This window comes from Myotis myotis, unplaced genomic scaffold (assembly GCF_014108235.1).
Source record: "Myotis myotis isolate mMyoMyo1 unplaced genomic scaffold, mMyoMyo1.p scaffold_m19_p_19, whole genome shotgun sequence".
Taxonomy (NCBI): domain Eukaryota; kingdom Metazoa; phylum Chordata; class Mammalia; order Chiroptera; family Vespertilionidae; genus Myotis; species Myotis myotis.
This window is the reverse complement of record NW_023416323.1, coordinates 26,979,246-27,006,810: the sequence shown is the minus strand read 5'-3', so window position 1 is coordinate 27,006,810 and position 27,565 is coordinate 26,979,246. Positions and strand designations below refer to the sequence as shown.

Here is a 27,565-nt window from a genome sequence, read left to right as displayed (position 1 = left end):
TGACTTTTAAAAAAATGTTTTAATTGGTTTCAGAGAGAGGGATAGAAACATCAATGATGAGAGAGAATCACCATTCGGCTGCCTCCTGCACACCCCTTCTTGGGGATCGTGCCCTCAACCCAGATATATGCCCTGACCGGGAATCGAGCCGTGACCTCCTGGTCCATAGGTCGATGCTCAACCACTAAGTCATCCCGGCCGGGCGAGAAGTGTATGACTTACGGGAGCCCCATATTTCAGAAAAATATTTCAGGAAGGCTGAATTCCAGTTGAATGACTTGCAACAAAAAGAAACTAACTTGGAATGGTGGCAATAAAACCCAAGACATTTTCTCTCAGCTCTAATACAGGAATCTCAAGGAGGAACATGCATGCTACAAGCATCTCTCTTCATGTGTCAGAAACCCAGCCTCCCATCTCACTCCTTGGGATCCAGGCAATCGGTACACTGTCCTGTGGGCAGAACAGTTTCCCTCTAGGAGAGGGTCGGATGACTCTTTAGAATTCAGTCACACTGCTTTAAAAGCATTCTCCTGGGACCACACAGGAGGGGGTATGGCATGTTTCTTTTGGTGAATCTCAATAGTTGAGACGGGTGAGATATTCCTACTATAACGCCGGGCCTGCTACCCCTGATGTGTAGTTCTCAACTTTCAGGATTTCTCTGGCTACTTAGCCATCATCATCACCTTACCATTTGGTGCGGGAGCCAGACCATAAGTGCATATCCAAACTTCTGATGTTCTTTGTAGCAAAGGTGGGGGAGATTTTTTTTCCAAGCTTTGAGCTTGAAAAGCTCCCTGACAGAAAAATGAGATGGCCATCTAGCTTTGCATTTATAAAATCCTGTATGTGAAAACACCAGCTGTCAACTGTGCGATTTTAAAGGACTCCTCTTTCTGAGAGGAACCAGGGAGGCGGGCTGACATTTAGGTTCTGAGAAGACGACCTCAGAGTGTTCCGGACCACAGGTACTCCGGTCCCTCACTGTAGTTTCTGTGCTGCTCTTGGCTGTCTCTGTAGAGCTTCTGTTCCCGGTAGCTCCGGAGGGCCAGCACCACGCTGACTCCGTACATTATCACCAGGAGACAAGCAAAGGTGGCTGCTGCCCCATCAGTGCCTGCCAGCTGGCAGTTCATCCAGGTGAGGCCTTTGCGGGCATAGAGCCTCTCTCTTCTTTTGCAAGTGTCTGTGGCATTGATCCGCAGGGCTATGTGGAGGAAAACGCCGATGCCCGCGCAGTAGCCCACTGCGGCCAGGAGGCTGAAGACGGCCTCCAGGACGAGCCACTTCCTTGGCAGTTTGGTGAGACTCTTGGCTCCTTGGAGTAACACACCCATGGTGAGGACACCCAGCCCCAGGGACACCGCCACGCCGCCGTAGATGAGGGGCGCCCGGAGGACTGTGTACTGCTGGTCCAGCTGCCGGACCTGCTCCAGCTCCGTGCCCTCAAATGGTGAGTAATAGTTGTTCCCGAAGCCGCCACCACTGGTAAAGCTGGCGCTGAATCCAGCCAGGACAAAGTAGGAAGCCACGATACACATGAGAACCATCCCATTCAGTATCACCTCCACTATCTGCACCACACCTAGGAGGAGAGAGTCGGGATTTAACAGGAACATCACGCACCCAGGAAACCTCTCTAGGTCAGACCAGAGAAATCCTGGGACGTGACTTTAAGGGCATGGTCAGATGCAACATGAACAGCCTTGGATTGTTTTCCAATATTCACGTTTGAATAAGCAAAATGTCACCCTGAAAAATTTTTTGGCAGCTTACAAAAAAAAATAATTAAACCTATACTTACCATGTGACCCTGGAACTGTACTCCTGGATTCTTATCCTAAAGAAATGAAAACGGGGCTACACAAAAAGTGTACAGGGATGTGCACAGTAGCTTGATTTGTAGTAGCCAAATATCCGAAACAACCCAAATGCCCTTCAGTGGGCGAATGGTTACACAATCTGCCACACCCATACCAAGGAATAATCAACAGTAAAAAGAAACAAACTGTTCATACAGGCAACAAAGTGGATGGGTCTCAAGAGAATTATGACGAGCTGGGGGGGAGGATGAGGGGGAAAGCCAGTCTCAAAAGGTTACGTACTGTACGATGCCATTTATGTAACAGTCTCAAAATGATGAAAAGATAGAGATGGAGAACAACACAGCTGTGGTTGTTGGGGCACGGGGATGAGTGGGAGTGGGGAGGGGAGAGGGCATGCGTGTGACTATTAGGGGGGAACACAAGGGATGAGGGAACAGTTCTATACTTGATGATGATGGTGGCCACACGGATCTACACGTGATAAAACCGCATGGGACTACACACAAAGACATGAGTGCATGTAAAATGGTGACATCTAAGCTTTGTAGAGTTGTGATATTATACTATAGTTATGCAAGATGTTTCCATTGGAGAAAACTGGGACTAGGGAACACAGGATCTCTACTATTTTTTGCAATTTGTTTTTGTTTTGTTTATCTCACTGGAAAATATTTTCTCTATTGATTTTTAGAGAGAGTGGAATGGTGTGGGGGAGAGAGAGGGAAACATCGATGTGAGACAGACACAATGATTGCCTCCCACATGTGCCCCAACTGGGGCCGGGTTATCGAACCTGCAACCCAGGTCAGTGCCCTTGACTGGGAATCGAACCCAAGACCCTTCTGTCGGCAGCCCAACACTCTAACCACTGAGAAAACCAGCCAGGACAGCAGTGTTTTATGAATCTATATTTATTTCACGTTTTAAGGCTTTTTTTTAAAGATGCCCTCACTGGTTTGGCTCAGTGGATAGAGCGTCAGCCTGTGGACTGATGGGTCCCGGGTTCGATTCTAATCAAGGGCACATGCCCAGGTTTCACGCTCGATCCACAGTGGGTAGTGTGCAGGAGGCAGCTGATCAATGATTCTCTCTCATCATTGATGTTTCTATCTCTCCCTCTCCCTTCCTCTCTGACATCAATAAAAATGTATTTTTTTTAAAGATCAAAATGATGTAAGAAGATATAAACTAAGAAAAATCACTTGTGTCCCTGTCCACTCTGTTCTCTACCCCCAGTCACCTTCATGATTTTCTGATATAACTCACAGCGTTCCCTCATGCAAATAAAAACACACTCAAACCAGCCTCCCATCCCCCTTCCCTGGCTTTCACAAGGGAGCACGCCCCATCTATTCTGCATCTTGCGTTTTCTTCATTTATTCTTCCCAGAGAGGTTTTCAGATCAGCTCCTACAGAGTCCATGTTCCTCGCTGTGTGGCCTCCAACCCCACTGGGTGGATATACCAGTCTATGCAGGATCTTACTGATGGACACCCTGTCTGTTTCCTTGGGGGCTTCTCAGAAGTTGAAGGACCTACGCATGCCATGAGACAGCAGGTGCCAGCAGGTGAAAGGAGACAAATGTCTTCTTGTCAGAGGTCAGCTCTCATGTGCAACTGACAGAAGCCCCGGGCTCCTCATGGCATCCTGCTGGCAGGTCTCCTGCCATTCTCCCAGTGTTCAGACATCGAACTAAGAGAAGAGCATGTGGACCTGGGGTGGGGACGCCAGGTTCACGTCCCTGCTCTTGACCGCCTGTGAGCTTGGCCTGTCACCGTCTCTAAGCCCAGACACTTCACCTGAGCAATGCAGTAATGCCTGCCTGTCCTCCCACGTGAAAGCAAGTACATGAAAATACTTGGAGGATCACAAAATGTTCTACAAGCGGGTGGTGATGCTGCTCAGTAACGTTTATGAAGTGGCAGGGGCTTAGAGATTTAGGAACAGGATAAATGTATGAGAAGCGTGGCTTCTCAGAAGTCAGGAAAACCCTCTGATCTGTTAGGCGTACCACGCTGTTTCTGAACCACGTGGCTGAAGACCAGTATCTCTGTCTAACGTACTTAGGCAACAGCTACTGGGCTTGCTGATCCTATCTCCTGCCGGGCCTACACGAATTCCAAGGAGGTTCACGGGACACAGCAAAGGCCCCGACAGTTAAAGCGGACGGGTCACGAGAATTCTAGCTTCACAGGACACAGTGTTTTACAAAGTATCATACTTGAAAAAGATCTTAGCTTGTAAGAACATGTAATCAATAACTTCCAAATGCAATGGGTATTTCATCTTAAAGCGTGCCTTTAACATTTATGTAAAACGTTTTTTGTACTCGTTCAGTAGGAACTTATCTGGCCACTGGGTAAAGCTGGCAATAAGACGACTGGTCCGCGATGTGTTAGAAGCTACATTCCTCTCAGTTACATCTGAGGTTAACATCAGGTCAGAACTGCCCACCCTCCACCCCGACACTGAAGCTACTGGCCACTCTCCCTCCAGCAGAGCGTGTGAACTGACCCAGACACCAGCCTAATTCACGGGGAGTGACTTCCCCTCCCCTTGCCTCTGCCTTGGTGTTCCTTACGTTTACATGGCAATACCTCACCCCCTGTGGAGAAACAGGACTCCTGTCCTACTACAAGATGTGGGAACCTGAATGTTTCCTTCTGGGACAGAGTCTGTTCAAACAGTGGACTCGTGACCCATGCAGCAAACATCTGCGAGGCCCAAACGGAACAAATCTACCTCTTGTCAACCAACCCACTGACGGCAACAATCTGCTGAAGGCATATGGCCACTGACTACTGTCACAGTTCCAGCCAGGCGACCTGGCTTAGCTATAGGATCAGACCGGCCCAGGTATTCTCAGTGCTATTAGTGCAGGACACAGATGCCAGGAGGAAAGAAACAGGTGAGCAGAGCCAGCAGTTGTCTCTGGTGAGACGGAACACGACGCTAGGACAGCAGAGGGCTCTGTAGAGGGAAGTGGAGACTCTGAATGTGAGATTTTTATTGTAAGTAGTGGCTTTCTCACTGAGGCTGCCTTGGTGCCTAATTATACACCCACGTCTGCCTCTGCACTGCAAATGTGAGCACACTGAGGAGAGCAGGCCAAGTATTTATTTATCTAAGCCATGCAGTAAATGAAAACAATTTTTACATTTCCTTTTCTCCAGGAGCAAATGTTGCTCATGCTGTCTTGTGTATTCTCCAATAAATTTTCTAAGCATATAGATATGCTTATTTCCTTTTCTAAACCCAAATGGAACTCACCTCTTAGATGTGATGTTGCCTGTATTTAAGGGAATATTCTAAATGTATTATAAAGAGAACCATCACCTCTAAATTAAAATTTTCTTTGGAATTTTATTAGACTCAAATAAAGCAAATAACATTCAGTTGTACCAAGAATATATTGTAATGTACTATAAGTCACAATTTAACATGTAATAAGAACCCATGAAGTCGTCTGGCCAAAAGTAGCATTCTTCTTTTGAGAAAAAGTTGACGTTCTTTAATTCTGCATGGGCCCTGAATTCCAGACGCCGGGTTTTAGTCTTCGTACAATGGTACACTTGTAAGAGGTACAAAACACTTATTGAGCTTTCAAAGCCATGGTAAGGGGCCTTTTAGAATAGCTTCTTTGCAGCAAATTAATCTGATTCCTGTTTCCTCAGCCCATGCCTACCTCCAACTTAAATTTTACAGGAGTCTCCCAGCAATCCCAACCCTGCACCCAGGGCATGAAGGAGGTGAAGGACTGCGGAGTTCCGCGTGGAAAATACAGGGGCTGATCTGCTTAAGACAGCCATGCCTAGAAAAGTTCAGGCGGAGATGTCTTGTGTCTATGTGGCTTTTCTTGAACTCTGAAGACAAGGATCTTTAAATTCACTCGTCATTTCCCTTTATTAATCAAGAAGTGCACGTTGCTGCAGCACATGCCTTTCCTGGTGGGTCTCAGGCTCCAGTTTTTGTTTTAAAAAGAATTTTGGTTAGTCCCTCACCAACAGAGGACTGAACCAGGCTTATGACGTCAGAGAATGACAGTCCACGCAACCCGGGCTGCGTCCAGCATCCCAGAGCTGGCCTGTTGTCAAGCCTTGGCAAGTTCTGCAACATAGTCCCAGGAAGACCACGATTCAGAGGAACTTACATCACTTACATTTGGCAGAACGTTTTTAAAAGCCTAAAACCCTAACATTTCTGCAGGCTTCTCCTTGAGCTTCCTGACCTTGCGGTAACCCCTGAAGGCCAGCACGGCCCCCATGGCAAAGACCCCAATGCCCAGGGCAGCAAAGATGCCAGCGCCTATATCTCCCCCATGCAAAGTGCAGCTGAAGCCGCGGTAGCCTTTGCTCTCGTACAGCGCCTCCCGCTCCTTGCACACGGGAGAGGCGTAGGCGGCCAACAGCGCGTGGAAGTAAAAGTACAGAGCGGGCACGTATGCCCCGGCGATGAGCATGTCCAGCGAGCCTTCGATCAGCAGCCACAGGGGGCAATGCCACGGGACCCGCAGGACGCCCAAGGCGATGAGGAGGCAGCAGAAGGCCATGAGGGCTCCGCCGTAGGCCATTGCTGCCGTGACCGTGGGCAGCTTGAGCTGGTAGAACTGGATGTCCAGCTGCTGCGCTTTCTCCCCGTCAGCGCCATCGAAACCACTGTAAGCCCCTCCGAACTGGTAATAGTAAATGCCCCCCAGGCTGGCGATGCCCGTGTAGCCCCCTGTGGAATTGTAAGACACAGAGCTGCAGACCAGGATCAGCAAGTTCAGGAGAACCTCCAGCATTTGGCAGCAGGCTGCAAAAGAAGGGCGCGTTACCATTCTGAGATGCGATCTCGCACTCGGAGACGCCCACCGTGAAGCTATCTTCCCTGGGGCAGCGCCAACCACAGCTGGCTTTTTTTTTTTTTTTTTTTTAAGATTTTATTTTTAGCTTTAGCTGGGTTGGTTCAGTGGATAGAGCACTGGCCTGCGGACTGAAGCGTCCAGGGTTCCATTATGGTCAGGGCACATGTCCAGGTTTCCGCTCGATCCCCAGTAGGGGGCGTGCAGGAGGCAGCCAATCAATGAGTCTCTCTCATCACTGATGTTTCTCTCTCTTCCTCTCCCTTCCTCTCTGAAATCAATTTAAAAATATTAAAAAGATTTTGTAATTTCTATAGAGAGAAAGGGAGAAGGAGAGAGAGAGGGGAACATTGACATGAGTGACACATAGGTCAGCTCCTCCTGCACAACCCCTACAAAGTATGATCGAGCCGCAACCTGGGCATGCGTCCTGACAAGGAATCTAACTGGCAACGCACTGGTACCTGGGATGATGTCCAACCAACTGAGCCACACCGGCCAGTGCCACAGCTGGCTCTTTATTCTGCCCCTGGAAGGCCCGAACAGCCAAAGCTGCAGTAGATGGCAGCAGGGAACTATGGTCTCCAGAAATGATGTCAGAGATACTTTGGACTGAAAAGAGTGACTCTCAAGGAGGGCAAAGCAGCCTGCCCCAGGTGGGGTGCAAGACGATGCTGGAGAAAGCAGGCCAGTGAGCTGAGAGAGGCATCCTCCACGGAAGGCAAGAACTTGCTCTGCACCAGCCCTGCCCTGCCAGAAAGACTGAAAAGTGGCTCTCTCCCCGTCAGCTTTGTTTCGTGGCTCTCTCAGTTTGAAAGAGGAGACGTCTCCAAGTTGGAAGGAAATTGCAATATAGAACTTAACATAATAATGAAGTTAGAAAAAAAAGTATGGAAGATACGCCTCAAAATGTTAACCATGGTTCACCTGTATTAGAAATAGGGGCAATTAAGTTAATTAAACCCATTACAGAATTAAAGAGACATAATTGGGTTTATTCTTAGCCTTGAACGCCGTGTGCTCTAAAGTGTAACTTTGGTTTCCTTAGTTTTCCTAAAGGGCACGCCTGGGCCTTGATATCTTCCCAGAGTGGATTCTCTCAGGGCCCCTGGCTTCTTCAGACATGGAAAGAGCTCCAGCTCATCGAGCAAAGCTGGCTGCTCCCTTCAAACCAGCTTTACTGAGAGATAACTCACCCTCACAAAACAGCCCACCCTCAGCACACAGCGTGGGGTCTGGCAGGTAATTGATCACATAATCATCACCAAGATACAGACCATTCCATCGCCAGAAAGTTCCCTGGAAAGTTGACCTTTGTGGTCAATCCCTCCCCTTCCTCCTCAGGCAACCACTGATGTGCTTTCAGCCAGTAGGAAGGTCTGCCTTTTCTAGAATTTCATACAGCTGTGTACTCTCTAGTGTGTCTCAGAGTCATGACGCTGGGTGCTTCTGAGTTGGGACCTGCGCTGCTGGAGGGGCTGTGGTGGTCAGCTGACTCTGAGGTTAGGGGTCAGGCGGTCAGCGTCTCCCTGCATTGAGAGAACCAGATGTTGTGCCCGGGTCCACTTGGTCTGTATATGAAGCTGTTCTATCTACACTCTAATCGACATGATGAGCTCCCAAGTATCTTTACACTTTAGAATTTCCCCCTAAAATGCAAATAGCATTGTTTTCTTTAAGTATAAAAGTAACACATCCTTACAAAAAATGTAGATAAAACAAAAATACATCATGTAAAAGTTAACTAAATTCCAACCAATAATAAAAAAAACACACACAATTTTTCTTCTGGACTGTTCTGCTATCTCTATTATAAAAACCCCTTGGTCATGACACCGTCATGGTGGAACGACCAAAGACTGATGATCACCAGGAGGCTGCGTGCGCGGTTGGGCGGGGCTACGTGATTTCGCACACTAGGCTTCTCGTATATACATAGTTTTGCCATTGCTTATTTGCTTCTTTAGGTAAGAACAGGGTCCTACTCTGTCTACTGTTTATATAACCTACTTTTTCACTTAAGAATGTAGTGTGAACATTTTTTCTATCTCAGCAAAAATGTATCTACTTAATGATGTTAAGGGATGTAAAGAATATCGCGATGACGTTAAGAAATTCCAATGTAAAGGGCATTTAGGCTTTTCCCAATGTTTTGCTAATGGGACCAAATACATGCTACAAATATCTTATTGGAGTGTGGGGATGACTAGAGCTCCCACAGGTGCTTATTCCCATTTTAGATTTAAAAGAACCAGAAAAGAACCACCAAGGCCATGAGGGATGTGCAGGGGTTTCTGTTTTTAAAAATAAAGGCTCAGAGGCTCTCCAGGGCGTCCGGGCCCCAGAAGGAATCGGGCTCTCGGATAAGCCCCTCTCTCCTGAGAAGCAGAAGTTCATTTGTGGGCATTCCCTCCTCTGACCTGGGCTGCATCAGATCTGCTAATGAGTTAACAACTCTTAAAGTCAAACGTGGTTTGAAATCGTGGTGTAAGTTTAGTCCAGATAATTACTGGGTTAGGGTATTAAATAAATACCTAAAAGGTGTGGGGGGAGACTGAGAATATTAATTGGGGGGAAACCCCACAAGTCTCCATCCTGAATCTTTCCAGCGTGATCACAAGTCAATGCCATTGGCTGTGGGAAGCCATCTCAAAACTTCAATCTCCAGGCTCTGATCTGAGTGAGAGACATACACCACTGACTCTAGGGGTTGCAACTTTCCTGGGAGAACATGAAATTAAACTTTTAAAGATGCTTTGCAAGTAAGGCTATAAACGGAATGCAAACATCATCATGCTGTGTTGGTTTTTTTAATTTTTTTTTTTTAAACAACTTCCTTTTTACATGGCCTAGCTCTCCTGTGGTCATCTCCATGATGATCTGAGCACAAGGGACTAAAGGGAGAGGGAAGGAGAAGCTGCTCCAAATGCCAATTGGGGGAGCCGGGAGGGGAGCAGGAAATGTACTTTCTTCCCAGGGAACATGTAACTCCTCACCAGTCCCTCCAAATCATGAGTGAGCACAACCTACACACAGACAGGGTTCCTGGTGATCTGCTACCCACATTTGTATTTGCTCTTTATCTCATCTTTACCCTCAGCACCTGACGATTTTAGTCTCTGCCCATAAAAGTGGATTGGGAGCCTCTCTCTTTTCTTTCTGTCAGGGTTCTCAGCGTTCCATGGAATGTCTTAAGTTAGGGTGACTCATAGCTCAACTTCTGGGTCTCCCCCGGAAGCTACAGGGGGCCACAGCTGCTCCCCCCCCCACACACACTTTTGCCACTTTGCTGGAGGAAGGAGGGTATGATTTTGTCGATAAGGAAAAGAGATCATAAAAGATGGACGCTAAGACGGGTGACCTTTCTCCAGGCATGCATTTCCTGCTGGAGAACAGTTCCTGGTGCTTAATGGCTGGTTCTCTCAGCACAACACCGTATTGTGTACTTCTTACGGGCCTCTGCGTGCACAGAGATCTTTATAAGCCCTCATTTGTTAGCTTCTTGTTGGTGAATCATCCTTTCACAATCTTGACTCAGAAACCCAACCTCTAGGCCCAAAGCCAAAAAGCCAGAAGCAATCAAAGGTAGTAAATCAGGGTGTGCTTTGCTCAGGAGCCTTAAGCGCTGCCCTCTCTTCTTGGTAAGTCAAGCACAGGAGAAAACATATTTCTAGGGAGAAACCTGTTAACCAGCCTGGCGTATTCCTATTATTTATTAGTATGTCATCCAGGAGGGAAGAAAGGTGCGGCAAGTAAACCATTTCAGGCCTGAGCGTCAGGCTCTACGTTTCCAGTCCAGCTCTTTCGTTTAACAGCTGTGTGACTTTGGGCAACTTCCTGTGTCTCTCTGAGCCTCAGCAGTTGCTGAGAGAATTAAAAGCAATGCGGTTGTGCCAACGTATGTAAACTGACGTGAGGATTCTTGTTCTAGGATTGCCTCGAGCTCCTCAGTGAAAGTTCCATCTAATCCTATAATCATGTATGTCCTTGTAATCCTCCTAAAATACATTTTCAGGTGTAAGGTCCATCACTCCTCTCCCTCGGGCAGAGAAATTTGCCCCCCTCCTGCTTACTCATCCGCAGCCTAGGAAAATTTCTCAGCCAGTCATGTGAGCCATCAGGGATCACCCTAACAAACCAGATTTCCTTCTTTGCTGGCAAGGCCAGGACGCTGCCGACATGGGAACTCTGGGAAACCACATGAAGCTGCCACATGATATTAATTAACTGTTTCTTCAAACTCTGGGTGCCAATAAGTATGTTTTTTTGTTTGTTTGTTTTTATGAAACAGAATAGAATAGAAATTCCTCATGCACTTCGTGTATTGTTTCACGATGTGTGTGTGTGTGTGTGCCTGGTCTGAATGTAAAATAACATTTCTTACTGTGAGTCTCAGCCAAGTTTAAAGCCACGATGGAGTTTGGGCATCAGACCTCTTATGAACTGCAACCCAGCTGCTCCCTCCAGGTGACTTCTCTACCTCAGCTCCCTGACAGCTGGCAGCTCAGAGCTGGCTCTACCCGTTAGACCCTGCAGTTCACCTGGAGCTTAAAAACTGCAAATGTGGCCTCAGCAGACCCCGGGGAGTCTTTGAGGAGAGGCTTGGGAAATCTAGCTGCACCTTTCAGACATTTCTACTTTCTTTCTTTTTTTAGAAAATGAGAACCTCATGCAGGAATGGGAACGAAAATGCTAGGAACCCAATTCTGCTTGAACTTCTGCGTTACCAGTCCAGACCCTTCAAGAACCACCGGCGACAGCGAATGGCCAAACTGCCTCCCCAGTGGCTCACCTCTCCCAGTGCACAAGTATCTGCATTTGTGGCATTCCAGGAGTCCTTCCGCCTCTGACTGGTAGTATTCCACGTCCTCCCGTCCAGGCCTGGGGTTCGAGGGCAGATATAGCCCCGAAGGGGGTTCACTGTAACTAAAAACATACACAGCCATTAGGGGGCCTCGATTTCAATAGCTTGTTCAGTATTAGAACTCCGGACACCGCAGGCTGGGCCCAGACATCAAACAAGGAGCAGAACAGGAACAAAATCTGCCAGGGTATTTCAACACTCCAGGGAAGTCTCTGGTTCAGCCACCCCAAAGGGCATCCACTCTGCTAACTACCCCCATTACTCACCCCTGGATGCCCTCTGCTAACCATCTCCAGCCTTCGATGCTGGTTGGTCAGCCTGGAGGCGCCATCTAACCGGGCAGATGACAGCCGCCTTCCTAAGCTTCTCAGTCCAGCATGGACCAGGCCACTTCAACACTAGCTTGCCTTCACACGGCTCTGATGCCCGGGCTGGGGACGGGACACTGACGTGTAAGGCAAGCTAAAACGTAGCTCTGTCATTTCCCACACCACACAGTTGTAATGCCATGTGGCTTTACTAGTAGTCAGTGGAACAATAGCTGGTCCCTGTGACTACCTGGGCACGCCTTTTGTCACTGTTCTGCTAGTTGGTTCTAGATAATGTAACATAAACTCAGGAGAGCAGCTTTCCCGCTATGTGGACACAATAGGTGGAGAGACCGGGCTGAACCCCACAAGTCCCACAGCAGAGGGGAGCCTGACTCCTCCTTAGAGACGTGGGTAGGTGTCAAAACCCAGAAGGAAGTCATCACCGCAGGTCCTGTCTGCTTCCTTGTTGGACTGGCACACATCCTGGGCGTCGGTGGATTGGGATGGGATGTTCCGTGGGTCTAGGTCTAGGACCACCTCCTAGACCTTCCATCCCACCCTCTCCCAGCTCACAGTCTCCCAGCACATCCCAAGCTAAAACGTAGCTCTTTAGTTGCTTCCAGCTCACAGGCTTGGTGGGAACTCAGTGTTCTACCGGGCAGGGGTGGCAAAGTCTGCTCAGACAGAAGGGAGGTGTGTGACACAGTCATGGCATCTGAATGAGGCTGCACAGGAAGACCTCACTGACAAAGGGGGTAAGGAGGGGATCTTTGCCCTTCAATGGGCAGTTTCTGGTAGATTTCATTCTTTGGTTAAAAGTGTAGCTTCCTCCAGCTGCCTGTGTTTGAAATACGTATATCCCTGGAAGGGATTATGCATTAAACTATTAACCCGACACTGGGCCTCCAGGAAAAGGGGACTTTGGGGAAGTCTGGTTCTGGAACAGGAAAAGGGTGTGAAGCCCCAAGGGGCAGCCCTGTGACCACGTGGTGGGGGATCAGGGAGGAGACTCAGGTTACCTCCAGCTACATCTCCTCCTTCCCACCCCTTCCCTCCCCGCCCCGAAGTCCTCTCTATCTCCTAACCTGGTGCCCCAGCTCTGCCCCTGCTAACAAGGGTGGTTTCTGCTCTGTTAATCGGGTTCAGGTCAAGACGTGGGGGCTCCACAGGTTTTCCTTCCAGCCCAAGTAAGAGCGCAAAGGAATGGCACTGTCTGCCTTTAGACCGGCTTCCAAGGGGCCCGGGCGTGCCGCTGGCCTGAACCCCGGCGCCGGTCTCAGGGCCCGCAGCCCCAGCTCACCTTTCCGGTCCGCGGCGCCCGGTGCCCTCCTTCCTGTAGGGCGGTGACTCCGGGGTTTCCCAAGGCGCTGGCCAGGGGGGCGGGGCTGCGTCCCAGGTGGGCCTTCGGGGGCCGTCCCGCGTCCGGCTTTGGCGGGTTTTTTCCAAAACTCTTTGCTCCCCAGCGCGATAGTCCCCGACCCTGCGTCTGTCCTGGTGGGGGTCTCGGTCCCGTCCCCGGTCCCGGTCCCGCTCCCCGTCCCTCCGCTCGCCACCCCTTTTCTCCCTGCGCCGGTCCTCCGCTCGGTCCCGCGGTCGCTCCGGGTGCCGGTCCTGCTGTCGCTCGGGGTGCCGGTCTCGGTCCGGGCGCGGGTGCCTGTCTGGGTCTCTCGGCCGCGTCCGGGGCTCACGAGTCCCCGACGTGCCTTCCATGGCCGGTCGCCGCGTCCCGCCCCGGAGCGACCCGAGGGCAACAATCAGCACCAGCTTCCCGGGTAGGTGGCCGAGCCCGGGGCGGGGCGCACACCTGCGCGCACACGCACTGGCGGCGCTCGGGCCTGGAGGGCGTCCACCGAGCGCGCGCCGCCGGCAGGAGGCGCAGTTGGGCGCGGCTGAGTCCTGGGGAGGAACCGGAGGATCCCTCTGCTGTGCACCCCAGGAGCCGGCGACCGTCAGCCCCGAGGGACCCTCCGTGAGCCCACAAAGTGCGCGGCCTCTGGAAGCGAGCTCTCCGCGCGCAGGTCTGGGGGAAGTTGGAGAGTTCCATTTTGGATATGTGAAACTTCAGGTGGCTGTATTTCATCCAAGTGTAGATGTCCAGTTGCAATAGCATATATGAATGAGTCTGGAGTGTGTGTGTGTGTGTGTGTGTGTGTGTGTGTGTGTGTGTGTGTGTGTGTGTGTGTGTGTGTGGTGTGGTGTGGGGGTGGGGGTTAGGGAGCTGGAGATACTCCTTGGGAGTGAAGGGGCTCACCTGAGGCGGGAGGGAGTGAGACAGGAGAAGGCCTTGGGCAGAGCCACAGGGAAATCTAACTTCAGAGCTAAAATGCCCGAGGATTAAGGAATGAGGAGTGAGGAAGGAGGAAACCAGGAGGGCTGGGTCACCAGGCTTGTCTGCACATCCCACAGAATCGCTGCTATGAGTTCCATCAGCCTTTCTTTCCAGAGTGGAGGGGATGGGGCCCAATTGCAGGACCTTCCACAGGTATTTATTAGAGCAAAGCTCCATTCTGAGCCTGGGACAGCAATGGGGACTGAGGACCCCTGGTGAAAGGCAGACACAGGGTGGTTTGTAAAGTGGCAGAGCCCTTCCTCTCTCAGACCCTGGGCCCCCTGGAACCCTCTTTTTGAATAAACAACCTCCCGTACCAGCTCACCTTTTTGTTGCATTTGTTTTGGTTTTACATTTTTACCTTCCTACATTAATTAATGTCATTTTGACGCATTTATTCTATCAATAGCTAAAAACTTTTTTTAATGAAACATTTGAGTTTAGGTTCTAGACCAGCTGTGGGCAAACTACGGCCCGCGGGCCGAATCCGGCCCTTTTGAAATGAATAAAACTAAAAAAAAAAAAAAGACCGTACCCTTTTATGTAATGATGTTTACTTTGAATTTATATTAGTTCACACAAACACTCCATCCATGCTTTTGTTCTGGCCCTCCGGTCCAGTTTAAGAACCCATTGTGGCCCTCAAGTCAAAAAGTTTGCCCACCCCTGTTCTAGACACATGTAAATACTTCCACATGTATCTCCAAAGGACAGTGTTCTCCTAAATAACCACACTGCAAAATCACAGTCCAGAAATTTAGCATCGATATATTATTATCAAGAATACACCCCATATTCAAATTTCCCCTACTGTCTCAATCATCCAGTAATTTTAAAATATATTTTATTGATTTTTTTACAGCGAGGAAGGGAGAGAGATAGAGAGCCAGAAACATCGAAGAGAGAGAAACACCAATCAGCTGCCTCCTGCACACCCCCCACTGGGGATGTACCTGCAACCAAGGTACACGCCCCTGACTGGAATCGAACCTGGGACCCTTCAGTCTGCAGGCCTACACTCTATCCACTGAGCCAAATTGGTTAGGGCAAGTAAATTTTTTGATCCTTAAAAATTACCCAAATTTGGCCAGTGGGAGTCCCTTCAAGCTGCCTCTTGTGTGCTTTTGACATCAGGAGACATACCCTGATGTGCACATCAGTTTTTGTGGCTTCAGCTTGTGCCTGAACTGCTTTGTCTCCTGGCCTAACCTACCTCTTCCCTGAAGATCCCACTTTCCATGATGCTCTCTCAAGTGGAGAATGCTCGCTCCTGAGCCCCACTTAGGAATGGTCTGTTCACTTCCATATTCGGAGCCACCCACTACTCCTTTGAGGTTTGTGGTAGGTGGGTTATAAGATGGGATGGATGGGCTGGACACCCAACACAGCAGTAACTTAAACAAACATGATAGAAAGTTTATTTCTCTCTTGCAAGAGTTGGGGTTGAACTGGTGGCTCTGCTCTGTGAAGTTCTTGCAAGTCTAAGTTCCTTCTAGGTCAGCCGTGGGCAAACTACGGCCCGCGGGCCAGATCCAGCCCGTTTGAAATGAATAAAACTAAAAAAAAAAAAAAAAAAAAAAAGACCATACCCTTTTATGTAATGATGTTTACTTTGAATTTATATTAGTTCACACAAACACTCCATCCATGCTTTTGTTCCGGCCCTCCGGTCCAGTTTAAGAACCCATTGTGGCCCTCGAGTCAAAAAGTTTGCCCACCCCTGTTGTTGGTTGTTCTGCCACCCTTCAGGTGTCGCCGTCATTGGCAAGGTCTAAGATGCCTGGCTGCTGTGCCTACGTCCCAGCCCACAGGAAGGGAAGAAGTGGGGGCCAGGAATGGCTTCCTCTATTCCTTTAAGAGTGAGACCCACAAGTTGTGGACGTAGCTTCTGCTCACATTATGCTGGCCAGAAGATAGTCACAGGACCATAGGTAACTGCACAGGAAGCTGGGAAGTGTAGCCATGTACCCAGCTAAAAACTGGAGGGGGGTCATGCTGTGAGAGTGAGGGGGAGAGTGGATGGCAGGGGACAATCAGGAGTCTTATTCATTCAGTTTCTGCTCCGCTTGGATGATGTCTCTCATTAGCTGGTGTGAGTTGGTTCCTGCACACTACTGCCTGCATTCCACTCACAGCTGTTCTTTGACATCACTGGGACTCTGTGGGTCTTAAGTTTTTTTCCCCCCTGATTATATATATATATTATTTTTTAAAATTTTATTTCAGAGAGGAAAGGAGAGGGGGAGAGAGAGAAACATCAATGATAAGAGAGAATCATTGATCAGCTGCCTCCTGCACGCCCTCTACTGGGGATTGAGCCCACAATCGGGGTATGTGCTCCAACTGGGAATTGAACCATGATCTCCTGGTTCATAGGTCGATGCTCAACCACTGAGCCACGCTGGTCAGGCATAATATATGTAATTTTTAAAAAAATACTCAACAGAGGATATGTTTTCATTGACTCTAGAGAGAAGAAGGCGAGGGGGGAGAGAGAGAGCGAGAGCGAGCGACTGAGAAGGAAGAGAGAAAGAGAAAGGAAAACATCGACCCATTGGCCTCCCATATGTACCCTGACTGGAAATTGAACCTGTCACCCTTCAGTGCATGGGATGATGTTCCAACCAACTGAGCCATACTGGCCATGAACTAATATTTGTCATTTTTAATAAGTCAATTTACACGAGTAAGGAAGGAGTGAGTTAGAGCCCAATGAAAATTTGATGGGTTTATTTGATTTTAGTTTCTGTTCTTTTACTTTAGTTTTTGTGGACGAGAAGGTTAGGAGCCAATACCCTAACCTCTCTTTTGCCTTAGTTAATAATATAATGTTTTTTGGCTCTGGCCGGTGGTGGTCAGTGGTTAGAGCATTGGCCTGTGTACCAAAGGGTTGAGGGTTCAATTCCAAGCCCAGTCAGGGTGTGCACAGGAGGCAACCAATCAATGTGTCTCTCTCACATTGATGTTTCTCTCTCTCTCTTTCTTCTTTGCCCTTCCCTTCCTCCTAACCCTCTCTCTAAAAACAAACAAAAATCAATGAAAAAAAAATACCCTCAAGTGAAGATTAACAACAACAAAATAACCACAACATTTTTTGGTTGTTCCACTGTTCTTCCAGGAGCCCTTGGACAGACACGATGCCTCTGTGGGAGGTCACAGGAAACGCCCAGTGTTCCACCAAAACAAAGAGCACATGCATATGGCAGATGGCCCACGAGTCGAGAAAAGGAAAATATTTGCCAAGGTGCATCCAAGGTCATTTTCCAAAAAAGGTAAAATCACGAACACATACTAAAGATTTCTTTAAACTCAAAAGTCCCCAAGAGAATCAGGCAGGTGTTACAACAGGTTCAGGAGAGAATCTTAAGGACAGTCCCATTGTAGATCAGGAATAACGAGATGAATGTACAAAGGAGGCAGAACTGATTTCTTCCAAAGGGGGAAAGCAGCATCCGTCGAACCTCTACCAGACAGGATTAGCTCTGCATGTCTACAAATAAGAACTTTTTTTTTTTTTTTGCATTGCTCTTAATTACCTGTAATTTACAGCATCGTAAAATAGCATAGTTTTCTACTAAAGCCCAAATGGAAAGACATGGCCTTTGCTTAAAATGGAAAAGTGGGATTCTAAATGGTCTTAGAGACTTTGGGGCTTGGGGAAGTGTAGCCTGAGAGTAACCCCAAGGAGAAAGGATACCCATTTGTGGGTCTGACCTCTTAGAACAGAGGTTGGGCATCTATGTTTTTCAATAGTTCCGTGAGGCACCCCATTTGAGAACCAATCTGTTAATATAAGTACCATTCAATTTTCCCTCCTAAAGGAGAGCCCAATGCAAGAATAATCTAAATGCCTAGTTAAGTATTTTTCTTTAAAAGTGAACATTTCTGTCGGTTGGGGCACCTTCTGTGGCATTTGGGGACAGAGGGTTTACTTTCCCAGTTCTGTTCTGACTCTGAGGGGGTTCACGGAGCCATCCCTGTCAGGGAGGTGGTCCTTCAGGCGTGAGGATCAAGGGGCAATGCCTGCCTATTCCCCACCTTCTGACTCTCGCTCAGGTGGCAGAGGGGACTTTTGATCCAGTTAAGCCTGCAGCGGGGCAGAGCTGGCCAGTAGGTGGCAGTGTAGGCTCAGGCTGGGGCGACTCACACAAAGCCTCTCTTCCTGAGCCTGAGCACTTGCTTGCCCATGTGAGCCTCATCACTGGGGTGATACAGAGCGGGCAGCTCAGTTCATTATTTCCTGAACTGCGCATGCTTCCTAAGTGACCTTGGGAAGTTACTCAACCTCCCTGTGCCCAAGGGTTTTCATATGCAAACTAGGGGTAACTGTACCGATCATAGGATTACATAGTGTAAATATGTGTAAGCACTTGAAGCAGTGGCTGGCAGATATTAGTATCGTAAAAATATTGGCTGTTTTTATTGTCATTGTTATGATTTATCAGGGACTGTGGATGTCTAAGTGAATAAGACAGGCCCTTAGAGAGCTCACAGTTTAACAAGAGAGGCAGAGAGGTAGATGTTGTGGATTATTACTAAGAAAAAAGATGTGCATGATGTGTAGATGGTACATGGAGGTGGAAGTAACCAGAACACAGCTTCCCAGAGGAAGGAGTGCTTGAGAATAGCTTTGAGGAAAAAATGAGGCAGAGGATCTTGGGGTTGGGGGAGCCAAGTTGGGGGGCAGATAATTCAGATAATTTCCTTCTCTTAAAATCCCCAGTTATATCTGCAAAGCCACCCTTTGTCATGTAAGGTAACGTATTCACAAGTTCCAGGGAGTAGGATGTGGATATGTTTGGGGCGGGGTGCCGGAGCCCGCCAGCACTACAGTCGAACAGTACCTGAAAGGGGGGTGAGGATTAAGAAAAGAGACAGACACCAAGATGGGATCAGGAGGACTGACAGTTCAAGACTGCAACCCCGAGTTTATTTCACACAGTCTTTTTATACACTCACTGGTTACATATGCATTTAGCAGAACTTAAGCACCTTTCGATATCATCAGCGCAAGCCTCTCCTCTAACTGTCTCGGCCAGCTTCCCTTTTTTCAGATCCTTCATCTCAGCGGTGGCTGAGACTGACTTTCTTGTTCTGAGCTCAGCTAGACTACTTCTTTATACTCACATGCTATACTGCTGCAGCATAATTTCCTGCTTATGTGGCATTTAGCAAGCTAAATAAGTAACTTGAACTTTAGAGGGATAGAGCATGAGACAGCCCACCTTGTGAGAGACTGTCTTCTCGGGACCTTGTCAAGCCGAGACTGCTCCCCACATCTCCCCCCTTTTTATTAATTAAAGCATAGTTTTTAATCTTATCTCATGGATACCTTCCTGTAAAGCTAATAGACCAGCTATTCCTCTTCTGACAAGAAAAGGAAATAAGCATAATAACATTACTACTCCTGTCCCAATTACTGCAATAGCCAAAGCCAAGTGTTGGATATCTTTAGGAGATGGGACAGATTTTAACATCTGCTGCAAAAATTCCGAAGCAGTTTTGGCTGCACTAAAATCTAAAGGCTCTGCACTCTGGAGTCCCTGAATTTCCTTATGCAGTTCTAATAAATCCACTGACTCATTAGCATGATGCCAAATTCCTGTGAGATGATTTTGCACTTTTTCCCATGTATATAAGCTCCGATTATATCTAATAGGAGTAACACAAATCCATTTATATTGAGCATGACGTTCTAGTCTAGTTCTTAGCTTTAGGCTCTGAATCTCTTCCCCTAAGTATTGCACCATGTCATAGAGTGCATTTAATTTTTCTTCCATTTTTCTGTCAATAGATTCCTGTGTTCCAAGAGCAGTGCTCACATTCTTAGACAAATCATTTACAAAATGTGCAGTCTGTACAGTCTGAGTTAGTGGTTCAGCGGCAGCAGAAGCTGCAGCAATCATGGCAACAAGCGCTGTAATTCCTGCAATTACTAACCCAATAAATCTTCTTGGTCTACTTAAAGTTCCTGTTAATTCTTTCCATACCTGTAACCCTCTGTCTGAATACCATGGTTCAGAGATATTGACAGGTAGCATAACAAAGGCTGGTTGGTGTAGAACAACCACTTGCTTCCCTAATGGGATATTAGTAATACAATTAGTTAAATGACAGTTCTTACAGGAGATGTTAAACATTGTTCTCTCAAAAGTAATATTTACATTTCCCACCAATAAAGCATAAGGATCTGGTACACAAGCCGTTACATTTACAGTCCAGCTGGTGGTCATAGGCTGTTGAATCCAGGTCTTATTCAGGAGTAGCCACCAATTACTCCTCATAGCAATTATATCTCCCAAACTGGCTACTAGCTTCCATAATTGCAGTTGTACATGTCCCCCCTCAGATGTCCAGAGTCCCTCATACATGCCTCGTGACCAGAATGTCTTGTTTGGTTGTGCCCAGTCCAAAACAGTCTTATTAGCTCCAGGGATGACATATTGCACAGCCTGCGGTATATGACATCAAACCCAAGGGACAACATGTTGCTTGGTGAACACCCATTCCTCACATGGAGAAAGGTCCTGTGGCTGAGTAAGATTTACAGCAGCCCCATTTTCCGCTGGAAGTCCCCAAAGCCTTACATTCCAAGTTGCTGAACCATTGGCACCGGCATCCAAGGATTGCCAACATGGCCAGGAAGACCGTGACGGGGTCCTACAGGATCCGCTAGCAACAACAAGCTGATCAGCTCGGGTGGTCAGCTGCTTCACCTGGCCTCAGGTGGGCAGCTCTGCATGACGTGTGGAGTATGCTTGCCCATACGGTGTATCACGAAGTTGAATCCTCTTCATCTTCCTCACCAGGTCCTCAGGTCCCCGCGGGTCGTACCAGTCTCTCTGGGAGCCAGCGTGGACCTTCGGCATCCTGTGGGAAAACACACACATGCCCTCGTCCCCAGATTAGTACTGGATTGGGCCCATACCATAAGCTTGTCAAAGGATCTTTCCTGTGCACCTGAGCATAAGTGTTTGCAGTACCGGTACACCAAAAACGCTGAGCAGCAGAGTTCCCTTGTGAGCCCAGAATTTAAAAATTAAGAATAAAGAGAGTATGATGTAGAGAATTCTGTGGAGATATAGGATATAGCTCCCCCTTTTTTATTTTTTGCAACTGATTTTTTAAGGTGCTGTGTGCTCTTTTATATATTGTTTTATTTTTATTTTTTAAAAAATACATTTTATTGATTTTTTACAGAGAGGAAGGGAGAGAGATAGAGAGTTAGAAACATCGATGAGAGAGAAACATCGATCAGCTGCCTCCTGCACATCTCCTACTGGGGATGTGCCCGCAACCCAGGTACATGCCCTTGACCGGAATCGAACCTGGGACCTTTCAGTCCGCTGGCCGATGCTCTATCCACTGAGCCAAACCGGCTTCGGCTGTGTGCTCTTTTAATTATACCTTGACCTTGGGGGTTGTAAGGAATACCTGTTTTATGATCAATCCCTAGAGTATGACAAAATTTTTGAAATTTTTGATCTATGTAGCCTGGTCCATTATCAGTTTTTATACATTTGGGCTGTCCCATGACTGCAAAACATTTTAAACAATGAGCTATGCAATGCTTACCTGCTTCTCCGGCCTGACCAGTGGCCATCAAGAATCCTGAAAAAGTGTCTATAGTGAGATGCATATTTTTTAATTTGCCAAAAGAGGCAATATGAGTGATGTCCATCTGCCATAAGTGATTGGGTTTTAACCCTCTAGGGTTAACTCCATAATGAGGAACAGTATGAGTTTCAGGACAATGGGCACATTGTTTGACAATTTGGCTGCTTCTCTGGTAATTTTAAATTGCTGGCGAAGGCTGTTGCTATTCTGGTGATGTATAGCATGAGATTGTTGTGCTAATTGTTCTTGAGAGTAAAAAATTTGCTGTGTAGCTAGATCTGCCTGATTATTTCCTTCTGAAAGAGGGCCTGGAAGGCCAGTATGAGCCCGTAAGTGGCCAAAAAAACAGGGTAAAGTACGCTGCGGAAGAGTGTGTTGTATTTCCCTAAAAAGGCTCTGTACCTGTGGATTAGTAGTTTCTATGAAAGGTACAGTCTCTATTACCTCCATAGCCCGTACAACATAGTGGCTATCTGTGTAGAGATTAAAAGCTTGTGTAGGCAAATGCTCAATAACAGCTAAAACAGCATGGAGTTCTACAACTTGAGCAGAGGTGTATCTAGTATTAAAGACAGTGACTTGACCCTGAATTGTAAATACTGCTCTTCCACTGGAAGAGCCATCAGTGAAAACCAAGACAGCGGAAGCAATTGGAGCATCCCTCACTACTTTGGGAAATATAAAGGCATGGCTGCTAGCAAATTGTAATCATTTTTCCTTTGGATAATGATCATCTAGGACATCTGAATATCGTGCTAAAGCGATGGCCCAATTGTCGCTGTTTTGCAAGAGCCAATCTAACTGTTGCTTGGTATATGGGAGGCAGATAGTGGGTGGTTCTTTTCCGATAATTCTTCGAGCTTCTACCCTAATCATTTGTACTAAAGTAGCAACCTGATCAAAAATACGGTGTAAGGATTCTGGCAGGAGATACTGGAAGATGGAGCCACAGTAAGGGTCCTTCTTGCCACAGCACCGCTGTAGGGGTCTGTCAAGTGGCTAAAATATACGCAGACCATGTTGAAGAGGAATCAAAGTAGGTAACCTGCTGCTGACTGATAGCCTCCTCGACCAGGGCCAAGGCTTGACGAGCCTCCTCGGTGAGCTCTCTTGGAGAGGTAGGCTGTGCATCTCCTTTTAGAATGTCAAATAAAGGTTTTAACTGACCAGTTGTAATCTTTAAATATGGTCTTAGCCAATTTATATCCCCTAGAAGCTTCTGGAAATCATTCAAAGTTTTTAAGTGATCTTTTCGGAGTTGCACTTTCTGAGGAGTTATCTTGTGTGGATGTAGTGATACCCTAAATATGAATAAGGGGGCTTTCTCTGCACCTTTTCAGGCGCAATGACTAATCCCATCTCGTTAAGTCCTAATTGTAGCTGGGCGTATGCAGCTGAAAGTAGACCTTCTTGTTCATGTGCCATTAATATATCATCCATGTAATGAATTATATATACCTGAGGGAAACGTTTTCTAGTCTGGCTGAGAGCTTGTGCTACAAATTTTTGACACAAAGTGGGGCTATTAGCCATACCTTGAGGTAGGACTAGCCAGTGATATCTTTTCATAGGCTCTTGAAAGTTGGTGGAAGGGACACTGAATGCAAACCTTTTGCAATCTTGAGGTGCCAGAGGGATAGTATAAAAACAATCTTTTAGATCTAAAATAATTTTAAATGTATTAGCTGGAATTGCCGAGGGCGAAGGCAAACCTGGCTGTAAAGCACCCATTAATTCCATAGTTTTATTTACTTTCCTCAGATCCTGTAAAAGCCTCCACGTTCCTGACTTCTTCGTGATAACAAAAATAGGAGAGTCCCAAGGCCAGTTGGATGGAGCTATGTGGCCTTTATCCAGCTGCTCCTGCACCAGCTGCTCTGCGGCCTTAATTTTTTGAGTTATTAGGGGCCATTGATCAACCCACACAGGGACATCCGATTTCCAAGTAATCGGGTCTGCATGGACTGCAGGAGTGTCAACGACCCCTTCTAGATATACCCTAGTCCTGCTCTAGTAGGTCTTACTTGTGGTATAATAGGCTCAGCTCTTCCTTGATTCTGTCTTCCCAATCCCTGTGTGGGCAGTATCCCTTGATCAAACATCTGCTGAGTCACAGCTGCACTAGGGCTATAGATGTATACTCCCATGTCCTGCATGACATCCCTTCCCCATAGGTTCACAGGCAATCCTGGAATGATATATGGTTGAAAAGTTCTTTCATGACCCTCATCGTCTTTCCATTGTAGGCAATTACTGCTCTGCTCTGGGGCATTGGCCTGACCTATTCCTTGTAGCTGAGTCATAGCCGACTGTTTTGGCCAAGAGGGTGGCCAGTGATGGTCTGCAATAACAGAGACATCAGCTCCTGTGTCTAATACCCCCTTTAAATTTCTTTCTATCTATGGTAAGTACGAGTTCAGGTCGCTGTGCCTTGATGGCCTGTACCCGATAGACATCCGATGATCCAAATCCTCCCCTCCCTCAGGAGGCACTTGTTGCTGTTCTACCTGCCTTAGTACAGGCAATGAGCAAGAGCTGTGCTATTCTTTGCCCTGACTGTATTACAGAAATTGTTGTAGGGGAATGTGTCATAATTCTTGTTTCTCCTGTGTAGTCCTCGTCAATAACTCCAGGGGCCACATGCAATCCCTTCATGGTACTACTGCTCCTACCTAAAATTAAACCCATAGTGCCTTTTGGAAGCGGCCCATATACCCCTGTAGGTAAGGCCTGCATTCCCATTTCTGGAGTTAATACTGTGTAGGTGGAGGCACAGAGGTCCAGTCCTGCGCTTCCTGGGGTTGCCCTGTATAATTCCTGAATGGATTTCCCTGCTGCAGGCTGGGTTCGCTCTGCAGCGCCCCGTAACACTGTTGAGGGGCCCGGGGCTGGCCCCTCTTCCCGTTTCTCTGCATCGGGGGTAATGGATTTCCTTGACTGTCCTTTTTGGAACGGCATTCATTTGCCCAATGTTTGCCTCTCTTGCATCTAGGACAGGTCCCAGGCTGTTTGCTCCCATCCTGTTTCTTAGGGCATTGTTTGACTTGGTGACCTAGTTGTCCACATCTATAACAACTACCAGGTGGACCAGCTGTTCGCTGACCCTTAGACTTTTGCTGTTGGAACAAAACTTCTTTGACAGATTTTCCTTGCAAAGCAGCAGTGATAGCGAGTCCCTGGACATAGGAGGGCCCAATATCTGAGCAAAGCCTCACATAATCAGATAAACTACTTTTCTTTCTAAAGGGGCGTATAGCCACCTGACAGGCTGAGTTAGCATTTTCATAGGCAAGCTGTTTTACCAGTAACATGCCTGACTCTCCATCTCCTATAAGTCTTCCCGCTGCTTGTAACAGCCTGGACACAAAGTCCTGAAAAAGGCTCATCAGGCCCTTGATGGATTTTGGATAAGTCCTCTGTCTGCCTACCACTAGATGGTAACTTTCTCCAGGCTTTAAGTGCTGCAGCATTTGTCTGGGCGTAGACTCCCGGAGCAAAATGAATCTGCTGGTCAGTATCTCTGTAAATCCCTTCTCCTGCAAGCATAGAACCGGCCATTTTTAATTCCTTAAGCTGCTTAAAAGGGAGAGGTTGATGCACTCTTTGCACTTGCCCTTGGGCATCTAATTGCTCAATTACTGGATATAGCTGAAATCCTCCTGTATCCTCACCTCGATCAACAGCCTTCTGCAAGGAAAGCTGAAGCGGAGAGGCTTCTGGCACCCAAGGAGGGTCTCTGTTAGGTTGAGACGGAATTCTCAGTGGGCGTTTTTCCTGGTTATTTTGAACCATAGCTGTGACAGGGGTTGCAGGGGGTGGAGGATCTAATCCAGCTATTATAGTTGGAGTTGCTGGAGGGACAGGGGTTAACGACCGCCTCCTTACAACCATCTGCTCTACCTTGGAAGTCAATGCAGCTATAGCCTCTTGCAATTTTCTCATTTCTTTTTCAATTCTTTGTTCATGCTCCTTGTCGGATCTTCCTGAGCCGCTGGTCATGGACATGACAAGCCATTCATCATCCTCATGATAATGAGCAGCAGCTTCTTCTAAAGCCTCCTGATCCTCCTTTGAAGGCTCAAAAGGGTCACTATAGGGGTGTTCTTCCTTTTTAAAAGCCAAAAGTTTGTCCTCTCCTGGTTTTAAACTATAGGGATTTTCAGGAGGTGGAGGTAGCGGAGGCAAGTCCACCTCTTTTTCGGGCAGGGAAAGAGGAGGGGCTGATGGTACAGCCACAGTCTCCTCCAATGTTAGCTTCTCTAGACTCGGGCAAGAGGGACTTTTCCCTTTTATCTCTGGTCCCCATCGATTGCTTTCATGGTGGGGGTCAATACAATCCCTGATCAAATTCCATAAAGAAAATGTATCTACAGGAATCTTTTTTTGGTCCATGTACAGAATAATAATCCTGTAACCTCTCACCTACCTTTGCCCACGTCTCTAGACTCACAGTCCCTTCCTCTGGAAACCATGGACAAACTTCTTCTACAGATTCTAAAAAGCGCTCAAGCTGTTTCTGGCCAACCCTTGTTCCTCTAGCGTGAAGCATATTTTTTAGCACTTGCATAAACAACACGCGGCTATTGCCTTGCCCCATGATTATTCTCTCCCGACTCTACCTTCTCACTGCCCCTACTTACTTTGAATAGACGCGTCCCCTGCTTCGGCAGTGTCCTTCACCTGGTCCCCTGTTTCAAGTCCCTGTTCGGGCGCCACCTACTGGAGCCCGCCGGCACTACAGCTGAACAGTACCTGAAAGGGGGGTGAGGATTAAGAAAAGAGACAGACACCAAGATGGGATCGGAAGGACTGACAGTTCAAGACTGCAGCCCCGAGTTTATTTCACACAGTCTTTTTATACACTCACTGGTTACATATGCATTTAGCAGAACTTCAGCAACTTTCGATATCATCAGCGCAAGCCTCTCCTCTAACTGTCTCTGCCAGCTTCCCTTTTTTCAGATGGAGTCTCTAGGGTTTTGTATGTATAATATCATGTCGTCTGCAAATAAGGACAGTTTTACTCCCTCTTTTCCAATTTGGATGCCTTTTATTTCTTCTTCTTGCCTAATTGCAATGGCTAACACTTCCAGTACTATGTTGAACAGGAATGGTGAGAGGGGGCATCCCTGTCTTGTTCCTGTTCTTAGGGGAAATGGTGTTAGTTTTTGTCCATTGAGTATGACGTTGGCTGTGGGGGGCAGTATTCAGTTTACTACACTGTGGGTCTGAAGTTCAGGAGTGGGTGGGCTGGCTAGTTAGGGGGTCTTCCCCAAGGTTGCAGCCAAGAGTTTGGCAGGGACTGCAGTCTGCTAGGCTTTAATGGGGCTGGAGGATGTATCTGCTCCAAAGGCCATTCATGTACATGGTGGGCAAGTTGTCAAGAGGTCTTACTTTCTCTTCATGGGGAGCTTTCCACACAGCTGTTTGGTGTACTTACAACATGGCAGCTGGCTTTTCCCAGTGCAAGAGATCCAAGAGTCCAAGTTGGAAGTTGCAATGCCTTTTTTGACCTTTGCCTTGGAGGTCACATGGTCCTTAATAAGGACCATGCAGAGGCTTGAATATAGATGTCAAGGATCATTGGGCCATCTAGGAGACTGGTTATCCCAAATGGTTATTCTCACTCATTTTTTAAAAAATACATTTTATTGATTTTTCACAGAGAGGAAGGGAGAGGGATAGAGAGTTAGAAACATCGATGAGGGAGAAACATCGATCAGCTGCCTCCTGAAACTCCCTACTGGGGATGTGCCCACAACCAAGGTACAT

The 27,565-nt window shown here is 47.5% G+C and overlaps 1 protein-coding gene and 1 pseudogene across 2 annotated transcripts; both read right to left on the bottom strand.

Moving 5' to 3' along the window:
• MARVELD3 (MARVEL domain containing 3) lies at nt 1-13,660 on the bottom strand. Of its 2 annotated transcripts, none has more exons than XM_036345768.1 (3): nt 13,148-13,660; nt 11,465-11,598; nt 1-1,588 (listed from the first exon to the last, which is right to left on the bottom strand). In XM_036345768.1, the coding sequence occupies exons 1-3, from the start codon at nt 13,555-13,557 to the stop codon at nt 951-953; spliced, it is 1,182 nt and encodes a 393-aa protein (XP_036201661.1). In that variant the 5' UTR covers nt 13,558-13,660; the 3' UTR covers nt 1-950. The 2 variants fall into 2 exon arrangements, with proteins under 2 accessions (XP_036201661.1, XP_036201662.1); XM_036345769.1 differs by lacking the exon at nt 1-1,588 and adding an exon at nt 5,173-6,623 and having other exon boundaries at nt 13,148-13,658.
• Nucleotides 13,661-24,543: 10,883 nt separating this feature from the next.
• Nucleotides 24,544-25,339, bottom strand: LOC118674762 (annotated as a pseudogene).
• Nucleotides 25,340-27,565: the final 2,226 nt, after the last annotated feature.

Excerpts from the sequence above, each read along its gene's own strand:
- MARVELD3 (XM_036345768.1), bottom strand. The coding sequence starts at position 13,557 with ATGGAAGGCACGTCGGGGACTCGTGAGCCCCGGACGCGGCCGAGAGAC. Across the intron at positions 11,599-13,147 it reads GGGCGCCGCGGACCGGAAAG|TTACAGTGAACCCCCTTCGG; the intron begins GTGAGCTGGGGC and ends GTATGTTTTTAG. Across the intron at positions 1,589-11,464 it reads ATACTTGTGCACTGGGAGAG|GTGTGGTGCAGATAGTGGAG; the intron begins GTGAGCCACTGG and ends CTCTCCTCCTAG.